General features: G+C 46.9%; 1 protein-coding gene across 3 annotated transcripts in view; it reads left to right on the top strand.

The window, feature by feature from the left end:
* The first annotated feature begins 355 nt into the window (after positions 1–355).
* EBF2 (EBF transcription factor 2) overlaps positions 356–26,074 on the top strand; it is a 192,420-nt gene continuing 166,701 nt past the window's right edge. For all 3 annotated transcript variants that reach the window (XM_041767594.1, XM_041767595.1, XM_041767596.1), the window contains exons 1-6: positions 356–1,056; positions 3,576–3,732; positions 4,783–4,846; positions 5,152–5,207; positions 5,712–5,785; positions 12,063–12,131. In XM_041767594.1, the coding sequence (XP_041623528.1) occupies positions 926–1,056; positions 3,576–3,732; positions 4,783–4,846; positions 5,152–5,207; positions 5,712–5,785; positions 12,063–12,131 (551 nt within the window). In that variant the 5' untranslated portion in view covers positions 356–925. The remainder of the gene's footprint in view (positions 1,057–3,575; positions 3,733–4,782; positions 4,847–5,151; positions 5,208–5,711; positions 5,786–12,062; positions 12,132–26,074) is intronic.

Here is a 26,074-nt window from a genome sequence, read left to right as displayed (position 1 = left end):
CTACAAAAATCTGCAACGAGAGGCAGGATCTGCGCCAGCTTGCTGCTCCCGCGGGCAGACTGAGCGAGCACAGCGCAACCCGCGGCGCCGGAAGGCTCGGCCTCAGCGTGCAGGCTCCGGGGGCCCCGGCCCGCGCGCGCACTCGGGGTGCGGGCAAGGACGCGGCGTCCACGGCTTCCTGTCCCCTTTCACCTCCCGGGCTCCCGGCAACGCCGAGCGTGGCGCGCGCCGCCGGAGGACGTCGGCCCGGCCTGCCGGGCGCCGGCCAATCCCGAGCGCGCATGCAAATGAGGCTCCTTATCGGGCGGCGGCTCCGCCTCCCGCGGCCGCGGCCGTAGTAACCCATTCATGGGGCCCGCGCGCGGCTGCAGCCCGGCTCCGCGGTGCTCGCAGCCACCGCCTCCTCTCGGCTCCGGGTCTTCCCCTTCCTTTTACAACTGATCCTGTTGGGGATTTTTTTTTTCTTCTTCTTCTCCTCAATTCGTGCGGTGGGGAGGAGCAGGGAGTGGGGGGGTGGGGACCAGGAGGAAGGGGAGAGATTAGGCAGCCATCAATCTCGTCCTGTTTCTCCCAGAACAGGTGATGCTTCTAAATTGCGATCACTTTCCGGAGGCAGCGCTGCCGCTGGAAGGATGCGAGCGACCTAGGACGGAGGCCCCGGGGCGGCGCATCTGAACTTGCGGAGGATAAAACGCAAACTTTAAGGACATCAGTCCGCACCTCCCGCGCGAAGCGAAGGACGGGTTATCTCCTTTTCCCACCCGCCCCCCCACCCCCCCGCCCGCCCAAGAGAGACTCAAACTTCGGCTCCTGATCCCTTTTCTTGGATTGCTTTGGAGGAGACGGTTCGGTGACAGCATTGGGAACAGTAGGGACAGTGTTGTAACTCTGTATTTTTAAAGCGACAGTAGACCAGACTTTTTAAATGTTTGGGATTCAAGATACTTTAGGAAGAGGACCAGCTCTGAAAGAGAAATCGCTGGGTGCCGAGATGGATTCGGTCAGGTCCTGGGTCCGGAATGTCGGCGTGGTGGACGCCAATGTCGCGGCTCAGAGGTAACCAACCATACGGCCTCGCAATGGTCACTTCTGTTGCTATTATCTTAAAGTCTCTCCTCGGTCCCTTTCTTGCTCTCACCGCCTCTCTCTCCGTTGCGCTCTCCCTCTCCCTCTCCCCACCCCCCCATCTGTCGCCCTGGCCCCGCGCGCGCGCTGGGGCTCGACCTAGGGCAGGCAGGTCGCTGCAGTCCAGGGGACACTTACTTACCCCGCAGCCAACACTCGAGTTTCCGAATTGCCTGGGTCCGCCTGGGTGTCTCCCCCCGCTCCTTCCGCACAGACCACTCTTTGGGAAGAGAATTAACCAAAGTGGCATCCCACGCCCGGCAGCTCTGCGCTCAGTCCGCGGGTGCGGGCCCGGCCGGGAGCGCAGCGCGAGGACCCGAGCTGCAGCTGCGGCCGCGGGGGAACCGGCTTCCCGGCCGCTCCTCGGTTGCTCCACGCCGCTCGCGGGCGCCTCTCCTCCCGCATCGCGCCGGGTGATTCCCGAAGGCCGGACGCCCCGCGGCCAGATGGCGGCGGCGACGCGAGGAGTGGGAGAGGCCGGAGCCGCTGCTGCGAAGGCAGCGCGGCCGGGAGCTCCGGGGCGGGGGAGGGCGCTAGGCTGGGGGGTCCAGGCGCCCAGATAGGACGGTGGCCCAGGCGCACGGAGGAGGGGGCGAGGGCAGCCGGGAGACTGGAAAGCAAAGACGCAGGAGTCGCGGTAGAACGAGTCGCAGAAGACGGAAAGGCCGGGAGAAGACGGGCCGCAAACGCAGGGATCCGCAGCCTTTAGTTTTTTTTTTTTTTTTCCCCGCTAGTTACTGAAGTTGACTTTGTTTCCGAGCGTCCGCGTGCTGAGATAGTAAGCGCCTTGTGCAGGGTGCACCCCACAAAGACGTTCTGGTCTCCTGCCCTCATCGCCGCTCCCGGGCTGGGATGCGTGGCCACCGCGTCCTCATCTTCAAGGGACAGCCTCCCTCCCCCGAACCCGCACCCAAAGAGCCCACGGACTTGTTCCCACGACTGCAGCCTTCCTCTCCGCTCTCCTAGCCATCTCCCTCCAAGTCCTGACATCACGCAGAGAAATTACTCCTTTCCCAGACAGGCCGCGTCTCCAGGTGTCCCGGGTAGAGCGAACCAGGCGCCACCCGTGGAGGAGAGGAGACCCGGGCGGGCCACGGCTCCCTCGCGTCTGCCCGGGGCCGGGGCGCGCCTCTCCCCACGCGGCAGACGGCACGAGGCGGGGGCGGCTCTCCGCCCGGGGTCTGCGGACTCGCAGGGCGCAGGCGGAGGGAAACCAGGCAGCTTCGCAGAGCCGGCTCCGGGGCGCGTTTCCTTGGCCAAGCACCTTCAAGACACCATCCCTACTTTCCTCCTTCACCCCGATCAGATAATTGTTAAATTTGGAATAGGCAGCCCGAGTGGCTGTTTGCAGCCAAAATTTTACACCGTTCAAAAGAGGGAAAAGGGCTCGCGCCCTGGGGTGCGAGGCCCAGAGATCGCAGCGCCGCGGGGCAGCACTGGCCATCTGCGCACTCGCCTGGGCCCCGAGACTTCTGTTAAATGTGATCTGGCGGCTAGTTTGTCCCCGGCCGCGACAGGTCTGCAGGGAGGTGTGTGCAGACACTCAAAACGCTCGAGGGCGCCTCCCGGGTCCTCCAACAAGGGTTTCGCGGTCAGCGGGTTTGGCTGGCGCCGCGGGGAGATGCAGCTTAGGCGGGGATCCCCCTGGCCCCAGGCGAGGACGCTCTCTGCCTCTTAATAACATTTTGGCTTCTCCAAGCGCAGCAATTCTGGGGGCGGGGTCCCCAGGATCGCGTCTTCCGCAGTGGCCCGCGATCCTTGGTCCCGGGGATTTCACTCAGCCACCGTCTGGGGCTCAACTTTTCGGAAGACCGAGGGAAGCGGGAGGTGAGGCCTCTCCCCTGTAGGACCGCGGCGTGGGCTCTGGGTCTCCCGCCCGCCCCCAGGGGGTTCCCACCCACCAACTTTTGTAGAGATCCAGAGTAGCACTAGGACAGGTAACTCCAATGAAGATGAAGAAAAGGGTCACTTCTTCCAAAGTAAGAAGGCATTTATTGCCCTAACCCGGGAGCCTCGTTCCAAATCCTGACCCAGCCGGCGGCCCTACCTGAGGGTGAAGATCGCGGTGCCCCCACCGGCTGAGACTTGGGCTGCCTCCTTCAGGGACCGCTATGGGCTTTGGTCCGCAGCCCGGATCCTTTGGTCTCCACTAAAGGCCAGACCTTGAGCTGCAGGGCGCTGGGACGCCCCGAGGCTGAAACAGCGGGTGGTGGCAGTGGACAGGGGCGGCCGCCTCCCTGGCCAACGCCAGCCGGCCCCTGTGGCCACCGCAGCTCCTCTACAGAGTCCCCTCTCCTTAAGCCGAATTGCAAAAGGGTCCGAGAGGCCCAGAACTCTGGACCGGGACCAGGACCCTTGACCCTCCCCGGTGTTTGTGTGGGCACGTTGGTAACATGGTGTCTTTCTTTCCTTCCCTCTGTCCGGTGTCCCCCATGTCTCCTCCTGCGCAGCGGAGTCGCCCTGTCCCGGGCCCACTTTGAGAAGCAGCCTCCCTCCAACTTGAGGAAATCCAACTTCTTTCACTTCGTTCTGGCGCTCTATGACAGGCAGGGGCAGCCGGTGGAGATTGAGCGCACAGCCTTCGTTGACTTTGTGGAGAACGACAAAGTAAGCCGAGGTCCCCCTCTTTGCCCCCACGGCCTCATAACTAGCTCCTTGCAAAGCACTAAAGATTCCATCTGTCACCCGCGACACTTTTCCACTCACATCATCAGGAATGATAAATCGAGGCTTCTCGTCCCAGCCTCTGAATCAGTCGATTTCCGGGCACCGCCTCGGGGGCCCCACTCCCCGCGCCCCGCGCTGCGGGGAAGCTGGCGGCTCTGCGCACCCAGCCTCTGGGTCGTTAGCGGAGCCTGGTCGTGGACGCACTGCAGAGCAGACGTCCTTCAGACCCGAGCATGCCCTTCTCCGGGTTATATTTTATTATTTTGCACCTGCCAGCGCCGGCAGGCAGGCAGGGTGGAAACCCAGAGCCCAGTCCTGGAGCGCCTTCCCCATTGCCTTCACTCCCACTCTCGCTCCCCAGTGCAGTGCCCACTCCTGACCCAGGCTCGGGTGTGGGGACTGGATTTGATCTCAGATGAAATGGACATGTGACCAAAGGGAAGCCTCTTGCCCTCTCCGAGCCTCAGTCTCCTCAGCTGTAGGATGTGAGCTTTAGGGCAGGAGCTTCTTGAGGTCCCTCTTGCATCGGGACCTGGGTCTCTGAGCTTATGGCCCTAGAGGCTCCAATCTTGGTGGGATAGAGCCAAACCAACGTTGCCCTTCCAAATGACAGGTCCCTGCATCCTTCTTGGGGCTTCTTAAGGACGGATGGAGCCGGTTGAGTTGGGGTGGGGCCTATTTAAAGGTAGCCTTGGCGCAGTGTCCTATTGTCCCGGCCCTGGGGGTCACACTTCTGAGGACAATCTTAAGGGGGCAGGGACAGAGGGGTTGGAGAGGGTCAAGTGGTCCGAGCCTTAGCAAGTTTCAGAGGTTGGTTGGCTGACGGTCCTGCCCTTTGACCTGGGGCTGGGCAGGGGGTTGTTCAAAGCAGCCGGGTAAGGCTGCTGGAGGCGGGAGGCGGTGTGGGGCGCCTCTCTGGTTTTTCCTTCATCGGGTGGGTGGGGGGTGCTGGGAGGCAAGGGATTCGAACGCTGCTGCCTGTCTTTTCAGGAACAAGGCAACGAGAAGACCAACAACGGCACCCACTATAAGTTACAGCTCCTGTACAGCAATGGTGAGAGCTTAGTGGGGCCCGGTGCCCTGCGCGTTTCTCCTGCAAGGAGGGCATCTGACCTTGTCGCAGTCGCCTGAGGGCAGCCTCGGGGCTTGAGGAGCGCAGGGCTGCGGGAGGGAGGCCCGGTCAGGGTGAGGGGCGGGTGGGTGGTCTTTGCCCCCAGGACCGCACAGCCTGCGTGCTTACCCACAGCCGGGAGCGTGGAGCGGCTGCCTGGGCCTCCGCTCCCACAGCAGTGATGGGCTTGGGGTGCCCAGAGTGGCTCCGTGGCCCTCACCTCGTGCCCCCTGCCCCCTGCCCCGCAGGCGTCCGCACGGAGCAGGACCTGTACGTCAGGCTCATCGACTCGGTCACCAAGCAGGTGAGCTGGCGGTCCACCGCCTCCTCTTCTCCTGGGCACCCCCATCCAACCCCGCTGCCGTCTGCCCCTGACCCCTGCCCACCCCACCTTGGTTTCCTGGGTCAGACTTCACGTGCGTCTTCACATCAACTAGCACGTTGTCCAACCTGGAGAACAATTTTTTCCCTCTTTCCCCTCCCTTGTCCTGTTTCTTTCTAAGGCTGGAGTTGGGGGTAGGGCAGCAAAGGGGTGAAGAGAGGAAGCAATTGTTGGGAGATCCCGTCCCCCCAAACGTTCCCTTTTGCAGGAAATACGTCCTCGCTAGGGCAAACTTCTTTATTATTCTTTCGCTTGAGTTAATCCGGCCACAGCTTGGTTCTGTGCTAACTCCTAACGCAGTGGTGGGCAGGGGGGGAAAAAGCCGATTCTGTGCTTGTTCTGAAGTTCCCTTTCCTTTGTCTCTCCATTGCCCTCACATCTTCCCTGCCTGCCCTGCCTCCTCCCCTCTCCCCAACTCCTTTGCAGCCCATAGCTTACGAGGGACAAAATAAAAATCCGGAAATGTGCCGAGTTCTCCTGACGCATGAAGTGATGTGCAGGTAAGTGTCGCTTTTTCCTGCGGGGCTTTGCTGGAAAGCGGGGCAGGTGGGCCGTGCTCGCTGCTCTCGCGTGCGTGCGTCCCTGGCATTGACTTTCAGGAGTGGTGGCTTGCAGGGAGGGAGGCCTTACCCTGGGCCGATCCTCTAGAACTCCCCGTTAAAGGCCAGATTCTTACAGCACATCCGTTAAAACCCCAGAAGGAGATCCAGAATCACTTAGGATTTCACTCCCCTGGTATCTTAGAAGTTTCCTCCGTTGTGAGGAAAGTCTCTGTTGTCAGTCGAGCGGCCCCTGGTAGTGTGAGGAGGGGCTGGGCAGCCCTCCCACCAAGTCTGGGGTCTCCACCCTAGGTCCAGACTGCTAGGTTCCCGCCTGTCCCACCCGGTCCAGGTAGATTTCCTGGAGGGGACACTTGTGGAGTAGGGAAGCACTGGAAAGACTTGCAGTCTGGGAGTGGACCTCCCCTGCACCCCCCCAAACCGCTGAGGCACCTGTCTGCGATGCGGGAGGGTTTCCTTCCTCCGGGGATGTTGCTTCTCCTAGAATTCCCAGTGTCAGGGGAGTTCCTGAGGTCAGGTAGAAAGAACAGTCCGGTTGACCACCAGTGGGAAAGGCAGGGAGACGACCCCATGGGGGGGCATCCAGAGCCACAACTGGACTCTGAGCATCGAATTGTGAGAGGTGCACTCTACTCACATTCCTGCATCTTTCCCCATCTTCTTTCTGGACACCAATCATCCATTTTGAGTCCTTTCTTCTGCTTGACTAGAAGAGAATGAAAACTTAGAGGAAATTTATCGATACACTTAGTCATTCACCCTTTCAACAAATGCTTGAGTATTGGGGACTCCCCCAGCAAACGAGAGAGGATCTAAAAAAGGAAACTCTGGAAAGAGGTGGTTGTTTTACTTAAATGTCTATTGCACACATGTTTTTCTTCCTCCCCAAATCTCTGAGTGGAGAGAAAACCTCAGCCCTTCCTTCCTCTGCTACTGCCCCAGTGAACGTGGACCAGCTCCAGACTTGCTAGTTTTGGGTAATTGCAGGCCATCTGATTTAGTTTGGACTGTTTTATGGGCAGCTCCCAGCAGCCCCAGCTCCCTCCCAACGCAGTCAGAAAGAAACCATAACAATCAGCCATGTTTGTTTTGGTTTTGACCAAGTATTAGAAAAACAAACTTTGCCAAATGCAAAGTTCAATTCAGCCAGTGGCCTCAGCGGAGGGGAATGGAGCTTCGCTGCCTGAGAATCTGGGAGAGGCCGTGGGTGATGGAGTCAGCAGACAGACGCTCCACTATCCCAGGGCCCCTGATAGATCGTTCAGAAAGGAAATGGAATTCCAAGATGAACTAGCATGTAATACCTAGATTAAATAGTTAGAACACTTTGATTTGGTTGGCTAAATTCAAGGACCTTTTTTTTTTTTTTGTCCCTCTTTATACTTTTAAATGTCTTTGTTTGGAGAGATTATCTTCTTAAAAGAAAAGAAAACAAACCCCCAAACTGGCCCTTTGTCTGACGAATTATACCTATCACTTTAAATAACACTTGCACGCCCCATTCAGCTGTAGTTAAGGCTGACATTTTTATTTTTAAGCCCAATCAAATCCTCCTCATTTTATGCTGTTTAAGTAACAGCATCAATTTTTAAAGCCTCTAGTTTAGTCTGCATTAGTAACACAATATAAAAATTTAATGTACTGTAACTTCTCCGCATCTGAGACCCAGGAAGACGCTCTGCGATTTTCTTCCCAAAACTAGAATTTAAAACAAATATTAATTATGAGTAAATAAATGACCCATTGGATGGGTACTGTGTATGGAGGTGTGTGTGTGTGTGTGTGTGTGTGTGTGTGTTGGGAGATAGCTGGGATGATGGCAAATATTGGATGTATCCAGAAGGGAAGATCTCAATTTGTCAGTCAAAGCAGGTTGGTTCTCCAGTAAGGGAAGAAAGTTGCTTCTCCCACATTTTGAGGGTCAGTGAGAGCAGTCAGTGATTGAGGGATGAATCAGATGCGCTGTTCTCAGGGGTTATTGCTTACTCTTAGGTCCCTTTGCATGGTGTTCTTGAGTATACCTGGGCATATTTCCCTGAATGTTTTATGTTCTGTAATCCTTAGGAAAAAAAAAAAAACCCACATAAATTGGCTCTTAGCTTTCACAGGGAACAAAATAAATCTCTTTAGGAATAACTTTTTTCCTTCCCCACTTGTCTCTGCACTCCTCTTCCCTGCTTTAGTTCATTTTGCCAATTATTAGCAAGGAGAAATCTAGTTGTTATGTCGCTGCCAGCCACCCCTGTGCCCTCAATGCTCAGAGGGTTAAAAGATATTATAATTTGAACAGAAGTCGTCTCAAGGCCTACAGCTGGCTAATAACAGAGTTGTATTGAGCGCGAGCAAACCCCACAGCTGTGACTTTTCGCCACAAGGCGCAGGCTAGACAGGGCCCTAATCAGATGGGCCAGCCGGGCAGTGGGGCCAGTGTCTTTATCGGCCAGATGGTGTGAATTTAGACACTTTTGTTATGCAATCGCAGGGAGGAGTTGGGGAGAAGAAAACAAAACAAAAGCCACCATGCTGTGCGCTTATTTGAGTTTGAAATTAGAGACAGATTTTTGAAAGTTGAGGGTTGAATTTTAAAAACGATTTTGGAGGCGAAAGGGCACATTCGCTTGTCTTGAGCAGGAGTTTGACTGATTGGACACCCTGTGTCCAGGGCTGGGGCTTTTTTCTTCTTCAGCCACCCCCTACTCTCCCTTCTTTCTTCCTCTCCAAAAAATTCAGGTAAGATACAGGATCGGGAGGCAATTTTCCATATCCCGCCAGCCTTCATCCCCAACTTGGTTTATTTTTTTTCTCTTTCTCTCTCCTAAAGACTTAGTGAGGAGATGGGGAGGACCGGAGAGGCCTGTAGGCAAATTGAAGAGTGTTTCAGGGAAAAGCTTCTCTGAGTAAGCATTAGAGTAAGATAAACCAAACCCAGCTGAAGAGTGGAGAAGTAACCTGCATTTTCATTCATTAGGGAACAAGAGCCCTTCTGAGCCTCTCCGTGGGAGTTAGGAACACAATCAACCTGGTGCCAAGTTCAGTTTCCTCTTCTCTTTGTTTATTTTCCCCCCTTCCTTTCCTATTTTACAGTCTTGTTCGTTTAAAAAAAAATCACTTACCAGGAACTTCAGACCTAGAGACTTGCTTGTTAGAAGATGACCCTATAAAGCCTTTTCACTAAAGTAGCTGAAGCTGAAGTGGGTCGTCCAGGCTTTGTCTCTACAGCAAAGGGAAGTTTGTTATCTGAGTGACTTAGGACCCTAGTCCTTCACATCCACTATCCGCAGATTTAATCCCAGAGCGGTTGTTTGGAGACTGTGGGTTCATGAATATCTTCCACTTTCTACTTCCCTTCACTTGGGTTAATATTACTGGCATGAGGATGGAATGTCATTGAGGAAACCAGATTAAAAAAAAATAACTAGGACATCTTGATGAGAACTTATCTTAAAAAAAAAAAGAAAGAAAGCAAAAGAATTAGTTTTGCCTAACCCAGAGAAATTGTAAGAAGGGCTCAGATGGAGCAAATGCAGTCCACTTCTATTATTTTTACACCTTTACTATTTCAGCCCAACCACCAAGCAAGTGTTGTCTTTTCTGTGCTATTAACACTAGAGATTATACTTAAATATGTTACTGTTGGAAAACGGAAGACAGTCCTAAAGTTCCTCTGCATTTTTCTTTGAATATCATTTCCTTCCCCGATGAGATTCTCCAAATTGTATTACACTGGCACCAGGCTTACATTTTTATCTGTTTTTCTTTTCCTTCAGAGAAAATCCCCATGGAAGGCAGCTGAATTCAGCTGAGCAATTTTGCAAACTTACTGGGCCTCTTCAGAATCATTCCTTCTCAAACTAAACAGATTGGCACATCCTGACAGTATGTGCTCTCGTAATTAAATTGTACAGGCATCGCACACATATTTGGGTTAGGTTGACATGTTGATGATGTCAAAGGGGAGTCTAGCTAGAAGGTCTTTAGGTAACTAGACTGCCTGGGCTTTTGAAATTGTGTTGCTCAGGAAAAAAAAAAAAAAAAAAAAAGGCTTGCCTGAGCTGCAAAGGTATTCTGCTGACCTAAGCAACGGAAATAGGAAAGGTAGGAGAGGGAAGTGGGTGGTGGTAGGGAGTTGGGAACAGAGGCAAGAGCTTTGGGAAGCGGGGAAAGCAGCTGGCCAGCATTTTTATTGGTGTTAATCTTGGGATGGATTGAAATTTTAAAAGTTAAGACCTAATATAATTTCAAAGGCAAAATATTATTTCAGAAAGTCCCTGGTGGCAAACTCTGGTATTTAAGAAAGTTGAGATGGTTTTTCTTTTACTTCCTACTAATTTGATTAAATTTCTTACAAATGTCTTAGTGCTCATTTGGTGAAACTTGGTTAGCATCTCTCATGTATATCTCGCTCTTTGAGAATGGTGGAATGGTTCACCGGGTAATCCCACATCCCTATAGGGGTGAAGATGAACTTTAAATATTTTAAAAATGCTTCTTTATTTGTTTGTTTTTAATTCTGTGGAGGACCAGAGAGGGCAAATGGACTAGAGAGAGCCAGAAAGCAAATCTGTGTCTGGGCTGGTGATAGGCCTTGGGGTCCCTGCAGCCACATGGCCTCCCTCTTTTCCTTATTCTCTCATTACTTCCAAAGAGAGCTCGGGGATCTCATCACCTCATCAGCTTCCTAAACGTAGAAGGGACTCTGGGAGGGAATCTAGTCCAATATTTTAATTTTATATATGAGGTTGGCAAAGCCCAGAGGGGTTAAACAGATTTGACTAAATTCACGCAGCTGCTTAGTGACAGGGTCGGGTTGGACGCCAGAACCCGGATTCTCACTTCGGCAATCTTTCCATTGTATTGCTTCACTCTCAAACTCAAACAGATTGTGGGAAGGGCAGTGCTTACATATAGTTTGCTTATTGCTAATGTTTATGGTGCATATTCTCCTACAAGTATGGATGGTAATGTTTCTTTTTTTTTTTCTTTCTATGCCATGTCAAGGCTATATTCTTAAGCAACTACGGTTGATGGTAGACCATCTTGAATGAGCCAGGAGGTATTCAGAAGCCTGGGGTCCTGGTGGCAGCAGGCAGCAATGAGGGGAGGTGATTTTCCAGTGCTTCGCTATCACCCAGCTTTCTTTGCTTTTGTCACATCTGTGTCTAGGTCTTCTGTTCAGACACCTTGGGATTGGAGCATTTTTTTCTCTGTTCAGGTCTGAGTCCTTCCTATCTGCTCTAATTGCTGTAGGGCTTCCTCTTCTCTCTCCCTCTCAGATAATTCCACAAGCATTTCTTGAGCATCTACCAGGTACCCAGTACTTTGCTAGGTGGAAGTCTTGGCAGGCAGAGTCTTCATGATGGAACTTACACAGGATGTCCCATTTCTGTTCTAGACTTGGTGAAAATTATTGGAATTATCATTTTACAGCCCTCTGCCTCATTTTCTTCCTATTTTACAGTATATACCATGGTTCTGGTCTTCCTCCTTTATCTTTAGAAAATAATAGAAATAGATAAATAACTAACTGTTTATAAAGTACAGTGCGTTCTCTGGAAACATGTTTTTATGTAAATAAGGTTGATAAATCCAGGCAGCTACTTGGGGTTTATTTTTATACATTTTTCCTTCTCTTTCTTTCTTCAAATATTTATTAAGAAACAAAGATCTAAAAGATGCAATCATAAAATCATTCAACATGGAACTGGAAGTGGCCTTATAGATTGAAAAATTCAACGTCCATGGTTCAGAATACAAATATGCCTCCTGGGAAAGTTGTGATTTGCTGAAAATTACCCAGTTATGAGCCATAGAATGAGAATTTGAGGGAGTATCTCTGGGCTTTGAGTTCAGTGTTGTTTTAATTTTATTTATTTATTTTTAAAGATTTTATTTATTTATGAGAGAGAGAGAGAGAGAGAGAGGCAGAGATACAGGCAGAGGGAGAAGCAGGCTCCGTGCATGGAGTCTGACACGGGACTCGATTCCAGGTCTCCAGGATCAGGCCCTGGGCTGAAGGCGGCGCTAAACCGCTGAACTACCTGGGCTGCCCTAGTGTTGTTTTTAAACATGGTCATAAATTCTGAGCTCAAGGAGCTAAATGCTAAGAGGCTACCTAGGACATAATCATTTTTGTGAATGCTTCTACATTGGATGCTCATTGTATTTTCTTGATTTTACCAAATTTCTTATACTCTTTTGGTTCCTTCCCAATCTACAGTCGATGCTGCGAGAAGAAAAGTTGTGGGAACCGAAATGAGACTCCTTCAGACCCCGTCATCATAGACAGGTAGGGGGACAAAGTGATTGAAACGATCATTCCTGGTTTCTTTCCTTTATGAATCTCAGCGCTGACTACTGATCACTTGGGATTTGCCATAAGGTTGGTTTCATGCTATCTTCAAGGCAAAGCTAGTCCAACATGTGATTTCTTGTTCTGGTTGGCCTTTCTCGGAAGAAGTCAGAATCTTCCTTTTTGAACATGTGTCTCTAAATCTATGATGGGATTCTTTTCCAGGTGCACTGATGTCAACCTAATAAGGAGTATGTGGATGGTAAAAGATGCCAGCTCCCCTATCTGGTAGAGCTGGGTCTCAGTAAGTTTCTTGGAAGAGGCAGTGTACCCTAAGTTAAGCGGCAACCCCTTTATCATTCTCAGTGATTGCTGTTGGGTTTGAAGACTATCAATTTAGATTACAGTTTAGGGGATTACGACAAGCTCTCTTTTGCACTGAGGGAGATTCCATTCTACCACAGAGCATTGCATTCTGGTCTTGTGTTATATTCAGAGTGGGAAAGATTCTCTGGGACAAGATGCTAATTCATTGAAATGTGATTTAGGCATCCTCAGCTGTCTGTTTTTGTGATTGGAAACAGAACTTACAAACCAACGAAGAAATACCAAATTAACTTCCAGCAATCATGTAATTTTTAAGAAATCCCCTATTCCCACCCCTAATTTTTTCTCTTTCGTTAAAAAACGGAATAATTCCCTATTGCTTCTTTCTTTGGGTTTTCATGTTTCTAGCCAGGTCCTGAAATGGATTGGAGAGACCATAGTCTCCAAAGTTGTTATTCCAATATTCCAATGAATTCTCAGTTGGGAGAATGGAACCTCTGGCATTCTTCCCAGAAAGCCAGCTTGGTTTCTTTGTGGAAAGTATAGCCTAGCCCTAGGAATGAGGAGGCTGGAATCCTGATCCTGTCCTCACTTCTGACCTTGGACGAAGTGCTCAGCCCCTCTGCTCTTTGGTGGTACCACTGGATGGTACTGCCTGCCACTCTCAGTTTCAGGAGGCTCCTAAAGTATCCATGGGCAGCTTTGCAATCTTCTCTGAGATGCTTGCAAGAGGATGATAACCAAATGTAAAATGTTTCTTGGATGTGTAGGGTGCCTTTGCCATTGGAGGAGGTTCAGGTGAGACCTGTTTTAGGGAGCCGTTTGGAATTTCCTTTTTTTGTTTTTTGTTTTTCTTTTCTCTGGAAGCGCATAGAAGCTTACAGTTAAAGAATTGGGAGAACTCTCTGGGGTCAGCCATCTTCCTCACCTGACAGACAAGAAGACTGACCTGGGGAATGGTGACGTGACTTGCCCACGATTGCACAGCTGGGTGGAGCGGAGCTGGCACTGGGACAGTCGCCTGTCCTCAGCTCGTGCTCCTTGCTGCCACAGCCTCCCTCCTTCTCCCGGCCCTGTCTGTCTTGACTTATGTGAGTTGGATGTGTTGATTGCACGTGGCCCCATTTCCTAACCTCCCAGGATGCCTTTAGGATCCTCTGGGGGTGGAATCTGAAGCATTTGAGAACAGCCTAGATGCAGACCCAGTCCTTTCCCACGTGTACACTGACCTCCCCGATCATCTCTTCTCCACATACTTCCACTCCCCTTTCAAGACGGTCCTCCATCCTCAGGACTAGTACATCTTCTTTTGTCATAAATACCCCATAAGCCAGCTTTAGAGATGGTTGCCGGCCTGTAAATGCTAAGCTGCACCTTACTTCTCATCAGCCTACATCCTGATGACTCCACCCTGAGCAGTTCTGACTTTGAGAAACTGCATGTAGCCTGCAACCAGGGATAAAGCCCGACGTATTCACACTTTCACCCTATATGAAACACATGTTGCAGATACAAAAGAGGTAGTCTTTTTGCATCTACAGAGAGAGAAGATATTCAGATTAGATGCTTTCATTGTTTGTGGTAGAATGACTTACATTCTTCTCAGAAGGTGGAAATTATGTCTTGGTTGCATATTATAGAGCTTTATGTGACTCTGGCATTTATTTTTTTTACTATTCTGTGCACAATAAAACAGCCCAGTGATGTCTCTGCATCGCTTGAAATATGTGTTATTTTCGAAATGTTGCACATCTACACATGGAAACATACACACCAATGGATATGATAAATTGGCCCTCATTAGGTTTTTAGAGAACCCATTTCATTAGAACAGATGCATTTTTTCTGCTTGCTCACTTGTAAGGCTTTTGTTTGAAGATATTGCCTTATTGCCTCTGGATATCTTTTGGGCTTACCTTAGCCTCCTTCCCTTCATTGGGAAGTAGAAAGAGATGAATGGTCAGGTTTCCATTTGTTGGAAGTGGGATGGGTGGTTTGTGTCAGTCAGGGGTTTGGTTGAGTTGTGTATCCAGTCCCTGTGTTCAACATCTGCCAACTTGGAGTTGTTGAGATCCCCCATGAGCACCAAACGGGTGCAAAGTAGTCTATTTTGGATTTCCTCTGAGTAAATATAGAACTCTCTTCTTTGCCCTTGTTCCTATAATGCCAACTAATTATCTCCTCCCCCTGCTCACTCAATCTAACCAGATGCAGTTAATTTACACTGTCTCTCTTTGAGTTTTCTCACACAACAGGCACGCTCCACTCTGGCTCCGGGGAAGCCTGTTTATTCCCTTGGAATTGTGCATGTTTGGGGGAGGGGTTGGGGAGCCACAAGGGTAGTTCCCAAACTTTTCACCACAAAGGATCCCTTCTATTGTTTCTATTGGCTAACCCAGCATTTTGTAAGATTTTGCCTGCTGAACTGGAATTAGCAAGTAATCACTCAGCTGTAATTCCATTTCTATTAATCAAAGACATACAGTAGAATGGGAAGGGAAAACCTCATTCTAGAAATACCCTTGTTCTCATCAATGGGCAATCAAGGTTTTGATTGGGATGAGACGACCAGTGTTGTCTTGTTGACTTGACTTTTTACTTGACTGACACAAAACAATTTGACTTTTCACATAGCCCATGTGACCACATCCTGGGCAGATATTCAGTTTCCAATAGGCTGCTTGAAATATGAAAAATAGCTTTTACTACCTACTGGTCCCTTCATTGAGAATCATTGGATTTTAATGTAGGGCATCCCCCGGTAGAGATTTGATTCTTTTATTTCCTAAGACTTAGCCCCAGACCAGGATTATTTTCCCTACTAAATTATTCCCTGCCTTGATTTCCCTAAAAGCATAAATTTAATTTTTGTCTTCAGTTGTCTTTTCAGCATGCTTTTATGAATTCTTGTGCAGCCACACCCCTCTCCAAAAAGCCAGGCCAACACACAGCCCAGCAGGACTTGCTGCTGAATCACGGGCCTCCAGCAGAGCCTTCCTTCTGTGTACAAATGTGTGCATGTGTAGAGTGGCAGTAAGGTTTATTAATTTTTAGTCTAAAAATCCAAAGTTGCTATTGGAAAGAAAAAGACCCCCAGCAGAACAGAACAAAACAAAACCAGCAATGAAACCACAATTCTTACTTTGGTCTTCGGCCTAAGTCTTGTCTATAAAGATCTGTGTGTGGTAAATAAAAAGAAAAAGCCTCAAGCTGATTTACATTTTGTAAATGTAACCACATTTTGTGGTTTCAGAGCTATTTCAACCTTGATTTTTCTGTGCTGTATTCTTCTCAGACTCTCTTCTCCGTCTGGAAGCCTCCTCTGAATATCTGCTGAGTCTCTGGGGCTCTCAGGATAATCTGGTGGTCCATGGAAAGAGTATTTTAGGGACAGTTTCACCAGTGTAGGAGAGTGAAAAAAATGTTCTTACTGTTCCAGTTCTTGCAGTCCAAAAAAGGTCAAATGGGCAGCAAGGGCAAGAGTTCTTTCTGAGTCTTTGTAGGCTGTCCTTGCCCATGGGCAGAATGGCATGATATTTTCTGTTAAAAGGGCAGATCAACCTATGTGTCACATGCTAAATATCCTAGTCTTCTGTTTGGGGACACTGGTCTCCATATGTCCGAGTTCTGCTTCCAGGAGGACCATTTTATGTTGATGCATTTTTGTTTATTTTCTTTTTTTGAGGACCCAGACAAAGAACAGAATGAACCAAATTTAAAATGTTTACTTAAAAAATATCTACTGTATAGGTACCCACAAGGGGTTTTCCTGATGTTATCTTTCTTTCTTTTTTTTTTAAACTTTTAGTTGTGGAAAAATACACTCAACATCAAATCAACCATCTTAACCATTTTTAAGTATGCAGGCTCAGTGGTTTAGGTACATTCACATTGTTGTGCAGTGGGCACCACCACACATCTATAGAACTCTTTTATCTTGCAAAACTCCGTTTTTGCAACTCTCCTCTCTCCAGCCCCCTCTCCACCCCCAGCCCGCTGGCATCCTCCATTCTACTTTTCTTTCTCTATAAGTTTAATACTCTAGGGAACTCACATAAGCAGAATCATACTGCCTTTGTCTTTTTGTCACTGGCTTATTTCACTTAGCATAATGTCTTTGTTGTTCTTTTGTCTGGTGGCATGTGTGAAAATTGCCTTCCTTTTTAAAGCTGAATAATATTCCATTTTGAAGATACCACACTTCTTTATCTACTCATCTGTTGATGGTCGCTTGGGTTGTTTCAGTCTTTGAGCTATTTGTGAACAATGCTGCTGTGAACATGGGTTTACAAATATCTCTTTGAGTCTGTTTTTCCTTCTTTTGATTATATATACCCAGAAGTGGAATTGCTGGACCATTGGATAATTTGAGGAACGACAATGACATTTCCATAGCAGCTACCTCATTTTACGTTCCCATTAATCATGCACCCAATTTCTCCATGCCCCTATGTTACTTGATATTTTCTCTCTTTTTCTTTCTTTCTTTCTTTCTTTCTTTCTTTCTTTCTTTCTTTCTTTCTTTCTTTCTTTCTTTCTTCTTCTTCTTCTTCTTCTTTCTTTCTTTCTTTCTTTCTTTCTTTCTTTCTTTCTTTCTGTATTTGAGAGAGAGCAAGAGAGCGAGAGCATGAGAGCATGTGTGTGGGAGCAGGGGGAAAAGCAGAGGGGGAGGAAGGGGAGAGGGAGAATCTTAAGCAGACTCCCCGTCAAGCACAGAGCCTGAGAGCCTGATGCGGGGCTCTATTCCACAACCTCAAGATCATGACCTGAGCTGAAACCAAGAGTCAGAGGCTCAACCGACTGAGCCATCTAGGTATAATAGTTGTAATCCCAAGTTCTTCTCCTGTTGTCATCTTGGTAGGCATCTTCACCTGCTGCTTTCCCCTTTGGTTCACGCTTTCTGTTTGCTCTTTCTCTGCCATTTGGCACATCATTTTCCTGTCTCTTTCTACTTCATCAACTATCTCATTCCATTAGAGTACATGTTTGGATTCTCTTTCCTCTGGCCCATACTTGTTATGCTTCTCTCCAGTGTATCACTTAACTCCAGGAAAGTATTATTTGTGGGATGGGAACTTCCAGAGAATAACTGTGGGGAGTAAAGCCCTTTACCAACCAATGCATGCCAGAGGATATTGCACTCCACCTGAACACTCCAGTTTTTGTTAATTTACCAAATGGACTCCATATCAATCTCTTCCTGATTTGTGGTAAAGATTCAGATTTTAGCTCCACTGTTCCTTTCAGCATAGGAGCAGAATTTGGAAAGTAGTTGGAGTTGACCTCTTGCTGAGATTTATGTCCATGAAGTCTAGCAGATTCCAGCTGTCTTAGGTCACTCAGACTGGTTTTCAATCTGTGACAACTCCCTCCCTTTGGATGGAAATGGATAAGCCAGATGTATCAGTAGAGATACCTCCTGAACAAGGATTTCTATCTTTGAGAAGGATGGATAAGGCCAATACTCAACATTTAATTGGTACTTATTGTGTGCTGGGCACTGTGCTAAGCAATTTTCACTAATTAAATAATCTTCTTAATTAATCTTCAATGGTTGAGAAAAGTTTCAATTTTATGAAGAAAAAAAATGAGCCTTAAGGAGTTGGAGAACTTAGCCAGGGTTACATAGCCAGCTTCAGTGATGAAATTGGAGTGTAGTTAGTGGTGGAAGCTCCAGAGAAGAAGACTTTGGTCTAAAGGAAGGAAACGCTTTATAGAATTCAGAGCTGTATAAGAGTGGAAAAGCCTGGTGAGAATGGTCTAGAAACACTCTTGATGGGATCATTAGAGAGGGAATTTGTTCTCTGGGAAGTGGGGGGCACTGTTAGCTCCCAAAGTGGCATTTAACTTTGAGATTGTACAAGTCACATTCATATGTGTGACAGGTTTGATGTAATATCAGTCCTTAATCCTCATGACTGAGAGGCAGCATTATGAAGCAGATATGGCCTTGGACTAGAAGTGTGGTCACTCCTGTTAGGTTATATGGATATTGTAATCTTTTTATCTGTTTGGTTTTGCCTTACATCTCCACACAGATTGTTATTCTTGGATGTCAGACATCATATGTCACTTATGTCTATAAAATTTTTTAGTTTTTTGATGGTGCTAATAATACTACCTTTCTCAAGATATGGCCTTGGACTAGGATCAGAATGCCTGCTTCTGGCCCTGGATCATTCAGTAACTAGCTGTCTCATGTAACAGAGGTTAAGAGCTGCCTTTCTGGGCCTCAGTTTCCCTATTTGTAAAAGGAAGTGCATTGGATTAATGGATGACCTTTACATTACCTTCCAGCTCTGAATTCTCTGATTCTAGCTGAGGACCCAGGTTTGGGCATCGGGCATGCTAATTCATCAGCCTTGCTCATCAATAATTTACGGGAGCTATTAATATGTGCCTTCCATGCCCAGATTCCCCATCTCTAGTGTAGGGGAGCCCAGTGCTGTGAAGAGCCTACAAAAGCCTGGCCCCGGGCTATTTTTTTTTTTTTTTTAGTGAAAATTCCATTCTCTTAGAGAGGGTGCAGATTTTCTCACCAAGAAAACACGGATTATCTGCCCAAAGTGAATGCATCATTCTTTCATGTTCCTTGTCCTTTGTTGTGGAGTAAAACCTTTGCTAGTTTCTTGGCTATTTTATGGAGACATAGATAGGAGAAGGGTCTCCTCTACTTGCTGGTGTAGGAAAAACATCCCTTTGGGTTGAAACACTTCACTGGATGATAGCCTGGACCAAGTGGTAAATAAGAAGTGAAATTTCCTTTGAGAAAATCTCTTTCCTCCTGCTGATTAAAGAGATGGTACAGAAGAGTTATGATGTTTACTTCTGTAATTGGGTTAATGTCTAAGAGTTGTACTTATTCTACTCGACAGACCAGTCTTCCTAGACTGGCTGAATTTTAAGATTTGATCAGTCATTTGTACATCAGTTCACTCCATCATTCATTCATTTGGGATATTTTTCAATTGTTCAGCTCTTAAGCAAATATTTGTGAACTCCAGGCTCTAAGAGACTGTCAGGAAATAAAGATAGGTTTTGTTTTGTTTTTTAAAGATTATTTATTTATTTATTTATCTATTTATTTATTTATTCATGAGAGACACACACAAAGAGAGAGAGAGAGAGAGAGAGAGAGAGAGGCAGAAACATAGGCAAAGAGAGAAGCAGGCTCCCTTCAGGGAGCCTAATGTGGGACTCGATCCCAGGACTCCAGGATCACACCCTGAGCCAAAGGCAGATGCTCAACACTGAGCCACCCAGGGGTCCCAAGGATAGGTTTTAATTTTCTGGTCTCATCATTTCTTTCCCCATGAATCAAAATGGAATCAAAACGTCTGTTTCATCAAGCAGACCTTGAATATGTCCTCCCCTCTCCTTTTGCACATACCAGTGCTACTGAGAGTACCTACCCCAAGCTCTGCCAGTATAAATCCTATCCGTTTTTCAAGACCCATTTCAGATCCTGCCTCTTCAAATATACCAATTCTTATAGCCCAAGTCTTTTTCACTTGACATTTGTCACCTGTGGTCACTCCTGTTAGGTTATATGGATATTGTAATCTTTTTATCTGTTTGGTTTTGCCTTACATCTCCACACAGATTGTTATTCTTGGATGTCAGACATCATATGTCACTTATGTCTATAAAATTTTTTAGTTTTGTGATGGTGCTAATAATACTACCTTTCTCAATGAGTTCTGGTTTTAAAAACATTAGTATGTGTAGGGTGACCACCACATTGCATGACAGAAGGGATGCTTTTAAAAAGTCATAGAAATTATTACCTTGGATCCCCCACAGTGTCTATCCAGTGGCTTTGATACTATGGTCACTCAGTAAATATTAGTTGGCAGATTAATCTGTGACTGCCAGGCCTTGAAGAGTTTGGATAAGTGAGTCCTTTGCCAATTCATATAGGACTTTTCTTGTAACTATTTATACTTTACTGCTGCTTAGCAGTCTTACCCCCAGTGGCAGACAGATCCAAAACAATGCCAAGAACAGGTATCTAGGGTTGTGAGGCAGAATGAATCACTCAGTAAATGTTTATCAAGGTTCTCTTATATTATGGATTTTGCAAGGTGCCCTTAGGAATAATAAAATTGAATGGACACGAGGCTTTCCCATCAAGAGCTTATAGTTCAGATGGAGAAACAAAGGATGTGCAGAAGAAACTAATTCAATGTAAAATGCAAAAAATGCCATAGGAGAGGCGGAGATTAAAGCTCTGATGAACCATAGTGGGGAGATGATTTTCATCTAGGTAGAGATATGGGGGATGACAACTGTGACTTAGACATTCATGGTTGAGGTCAAAGGGCATTCTAAGAGGAAAGTGTGTATGAGAAGACATATGGAAAGGAAAGAATTTCCTACATCTCATAGTTTTAAGAGTGCAGGGGATATGCGTGAAGGGGACAGTAGGAGAAGAAGTTAGAAAGATTGTTTGAGTCCAGATTTTGTAACACTTAATTAATATGCCTGTACGAAAGCATTTTGATATGTTTTGTTGTTGGTGGAAAGACATCAGAAGATTTTGAGTAGTGCAGTCTTGTGGCCAGGTCAATATTTTGGAGAGATAACTTTGAGTATGAATTGGAAAATGGGGAACTGAACTAGGCAAACTTATTAGGAAGGCATTACCAATAGTTCACAAATGCTTTTCTTTTTGTGCCTTTTTGGGGAATTTATCAGTTTATCCGCCAAAGCTTAGGCATTACTTCCATCACCCTGTACCACCAGGAATTGGGAAGATGGGCACAGTCTTCAAATTTTGTGACTTCTGATAAAAATATCCCAGTTTCTGATTTAGCTTCTTTCATCTTCTGGATGTGTTCCCTCTACCACCAGCAGTGGTTGGGAGTTGGGTTTTCCCTGCCAGATACCAGTCACTGGAGGTAAAAAGCCCATTTTCTCACCTTTCCACATTTCACTTCCCCTCCCCCAATACACCCACCACTCCAAAGCTTTTGCTGATGTTGCCACTTGTCCCCATGAGTACGCGTCCTTTGTTCACTGGAAAGCTCAGATCCTTTGCACAGAACTGCTGTTGTACCATCTGGCAATCTGTGAATTTTTTAGTAGCCTGGATGTTTGTGAGAAAGCAGGAACTCAGAGGCCAGAATCCAAGCCATTTACAAGTAATTCTTGAGAAAAGAGGTGAAAAAACCCAAACCAGTTCATGTTTACTAGCATTCTTTCATTCAAAGTGCCTGCAGAGGTCGCCTGGATCAATTCCTGGTGAAAATTGGAGGACCAAGTGTTTGTATGCAGTTATGCAGAACAAATAATGGTATGCTTCAACTCCCAGCTTTTCCTCATAAAATTGTGTGATGGGATTAAATAGTAGATTTTTCAGGAAGTGGATGAGTCAAGAGTAGAAGAACAGTACTCTGCAGTTGTTCTGTGATGGAAATAAGAATAGATGTTTGTTTCTAGGAAAGATATTTCTTTCCAGGGTTGTTTAGCTGGCTTCCAAGGGAATAGAGAGACTTGGAACTTGGGAAATATTGATAAGACTACACGTTCATCCAGAGAGAACCTTCTAGAACTCCCTGTTCTTTATTTGTCTTTCTATTTGAGTAGATTGGTCTGGTAAGTTCTTCTGGGTCTATCTTTGACCAGCCAAGAGGCTAATAGGCCAAATGGTTGGGCAATATGATGTATTCCAAAGAGATAGGAAGGAAGTTATTCACAGGTGATTTGCAGACTTAGGGTTCTACCCATTAGGACTTGATTAGATGATACGTTGATTGAAATCTTATAACAATTGTTCTCTGTTGCTTTGTTCTTCACATTGACCTAGAGTTGCAGTTGGAGTGGGCATTTGCTAGAAAGGAAAGTGGTTGGGTGACAAGAGGCTCAAAGCATGTCAGACAGATTAGACCCATGTCTATAAGGAGTCAGTCAGCATTTCATCAGTCTGCACTGGGTAATTAATTAAATGATTGTCCTCCAGGAAGGTTTTGTTCTAAACTCAAACTCTCCCAGCCCCCTCAAGACCACCACGGAGCCAGAACTGGTGAGAAATGCTGCAGCTGCTCACATATAACAGGAGCTTTTGAAAAGGAAATAGGGAGAAATCCCTAATCCCACAGATACCATGGCAGGAATGGAAGAATTTGCAGGGATGGGACCAGTTGGGTTCAGGCCAGCCCTTTGGGGTTAACACCTGCATTTTTAAGGCACATAGGATGCCAGGACTTTTTATAAAAGAGAACTCACAAAATGGTCATGTGTTCTGGGTCATTGTACCTTTGAATGCTGTTATTCACACATAGACCCTCCAATAAAGCCCTGAGGTGGGTCTCTGTAGAGACAAAGGAGGAGCTTTTGGTTTGTTTGTTTTGGGCCCAGATTTGCACAATTGGGCAGGACATTTTCCTGATCAGTTTAAAGCTATGCCCATGACTCATCTTAGCTCTATACTGGGACTGTCACCTCACACTTGAGATGAAGAAATGCAGTTGAAGAGCAACCCCTTCAGTGGCTGTGTAGCAAGCAGGTCAAAGATTCAACTGGGATTAGAGGCAAGATCTCTTGCTCCCAGATCAAAACCGTGATGGTCTACACAAGGAGAGGACCGGGGAAACAATAACATTTGTGACAAATACGGTGCCACTGAATTGCAAAGCTTCTAACTGGAAGCTAGAAGAGCTTGGGGAGCTTTGAAGGGTTCATCACCTTTCAGGCACATTGCCATGGGTCAGACTGATGACTCTTGACTTCACTATAATCCGTAATTTTGTATGTAGCCAGTTTGGTCCATGTGAAAGGCTTTTTCCTACCTACTTAGAAGAAATAAGTTTGTACACACAACACAGATTTATGACATGCGGCTTGTACTCTTGCAAAAAGTGGCTATTATTCCTGCCGTGTGATAAAAAGTGTAGCAAAATCTGCCTTCAGATCTGAGTTTGATCACTCGTCTATGCCCTTCGTGAATTTACCCATTCATTCATTTCCTGCCTCTCACTGAATCTGGACTTGCCAGATTTAGCAAATAAAAATATGGGATGCCCAGTTAAATTTAAATACCACATAAAGATGAATTTTTTTTTCGGTGTAAGTACATCCTAGTTAAATTTGTATTTCAGATAAAAGACAGATACATTTTCAGTGTAAACTTTTCCCATGCCATATTTAGGATATACTTACACTGAAAAAAACCCATTCATTATTGTTGAAATTCAGAATTAACTGGACGTCCTGTATTTTATCTGGCAACCCTACCCAAATCCCAGTTTCTCATCTGAAGAATAGGGGAGTAAGAGCTGCCCCACAGGACTGGGATGGGGAGAGAGGAAGCGAGGGAGAGCCCTGGGCCATGACTGGCCCTTGGGCTAATCAGCATATGCCTCGTTCCTTCCTTTTCGTGCTTTTTTTTTTTTTTCCTACCTTTAGATAGGGGTCATCATCATCATCATCTTCTTGTCTATGTGGAAGTTGATTCACACTCAGGAGATACATTTAGGAGGCTGATAGGTAAGCAGAAAGCACTACTAAGAGCCAGCAGCATTCTCTACCCGCCCCCTGGCCCCCACCCCCAGGCTTTTGCCAGTTTCTCTACCCAGACCTCCTCCTCAGACTTCTGTCTCTTGTCTCTTTTTGTCACCTCTCGGTGCCTTGCTCTCATGCTCTGTCTAGACCCTGTTTTATGGACTTGTCGCCTCCCGTGCATTGCTTTTGCTTAGTGTCCACTGTCCATCTCCTGTTCACTTTCATTCTGACTTCCCCGAAAGCCTTTGTTCGGCGTTCCCTAAGTCTCCTTCAGCGCTTCAAACATGTGGGATTGTTTAGGCTCGAGTGATAAATTGCACAGAGTTAAAGGTAAAGGGGAAGCTCCTCTCTCCCCACTTGGTCTTGGCTGACGTTTGAACAAGAGCCAGACTCTACTTCGATTTAATGCTAACAGTCCACTTGATGCTTGCCCAAGTAAATGTAGAGTGGCTAATGCATTTTATCATCCAGATGTTGAGTCACAAGATGAAGGATAACCACCATTTAGACATATATCTGGGTAATTTAGTGAACTGGAAAAAAAAATTTGACTTTGAAAATTTGGTGTCATTTTTGAATCAACCTATGTTGAAAAGCCGATGGCAGGTTTTAAAATTCCGCTTTTGCTTCCCTCACTTCCCTTGCCCCCCCCCCCCACGGTCCCCATTTCCCTCTTTTTTCCTTTGTTGACTTTTCTTTTTACTTCCTGCCTTTGATTTTAGGGTCTCCCTTGCTTCCCGCCACCCTCCTCACCTTGCCTTGCATTTTCAGTGAGGTGTCTAACCTTGATTCCGACACAGACTGTCAGAAACATTTCCGTGAGCAACTTGTACCCTAACGCCTTTCTCCTGAATCCCCTCTTTCTTCTTTTCATTCCCTGATGAAGAATGAAATGCTGGCTTCACTGTAGGTGTTCTGTTTATAACTCCGGCTTGGCGGTTTTCACTTCGAGTGGAGTCCATTGAGCTTGTAAATTGTATTGGATCAGTGAGCCCATAATGAGACCTCCAAACCCAAACAGTAGAAGTCTGCTGGGATTTTATTGTTCATAAAGCTTCTTCCCTGGGGAGGGATAGAGTCATTAGGTGTGCACTGTGTTTAATATTTGGTCATGACAGGAAGCAATAATTTTCTATTTTTATGGTGGCTTCTGAGTTTTTAAAGCAATTGTCTAATTCCCATCACTGAGACTGGAAGCAAATTAACCAGGCAGTGAGGTAAGCCTGGATGTGGTTTTGATCGGGGCATATCTGGTTTAGCATCTTTTTCAATCCTGTGCCTGACCTCTGCAACTCTGGTGGCTGGCACCTGCCGACTCATGGATGTGACTTCTCCTCTGGAGTCCCCTGAACTCTTCTTGCCAGGTAGAAATGTTCTTTTTCCGACGAGGAGGTGGAGCTGTGGGCTCTTCTCGCCTGTCCTTTCAGACCGTCCCCTCCTTAGGTGAGGGAAGTGTGTAAAGTTTTTCAAAATTGGCACCACCTGGAAAAAGGGCTGCCTCCCCGCTTCTTAACCTCTGGTCGGGCAGCTGGATTTGAGCATGACACCATTCTAAAGGTTTGCAATCTAGTCTAGCATCAAGAAGCCCCCAGCCAGGGTGTTAGGTCTCCTCGCTTCACAAACAGGGGGGATGCTTTGGCTTAGAAATCTCTGAAACAGAGCCCAAACCTAAGTATCTGCAGACCAGGGCAGAAAGATCAATTTGGTGAGGTGGCATGATTTCTATCAGTTGGGCCAGCCTGACCTGGGATGCTGGAACAGTAAGTGGGAATTTCCAAGGGTAGATTACTAGTAGATTACTCCATGGGTCACGGGGTCAATGGTCCACTGACTGCTGGTTGCTAGTCTACCTTGACAGCCGACCTGAAATTCTGTGGAAATAGAATTTTGTCATGTAATTCTGAGCACAAGGAAGGTTGGACAGAAGGCCAATTGTTTTGAGACCCATTCTATCTGTAGATCTTGGTCTCTTCCACATTTTTTCCCCCTGGTAGGAAACTAAAAATGAGGCGTTGGTGACATGCTTCTTTGCGAAGTCACAGCCTACCTTTTTTTTTTTTTTTTTTTTTTTTTAGTTTTACAGAGCTTAGCAGGAACCAGCTGGGCAAAAT

Source organism: Vulpes lagopus, chromosome 8 (genome assembly GCF_018345385.1).
Source record: "Vulpes lagopus strain Blue_001 chromosome 8, ASM1834538v1, whole genome shotgun sequence".
NCBI lineage: Eukaryota > Metazoa > Chordata > Mammalia > Carnivora > Canidae > Vulpes > Vulpes lagopus.
This window is presented reverse-complemented; position numbering and strand designations above follow the sequence as displayed.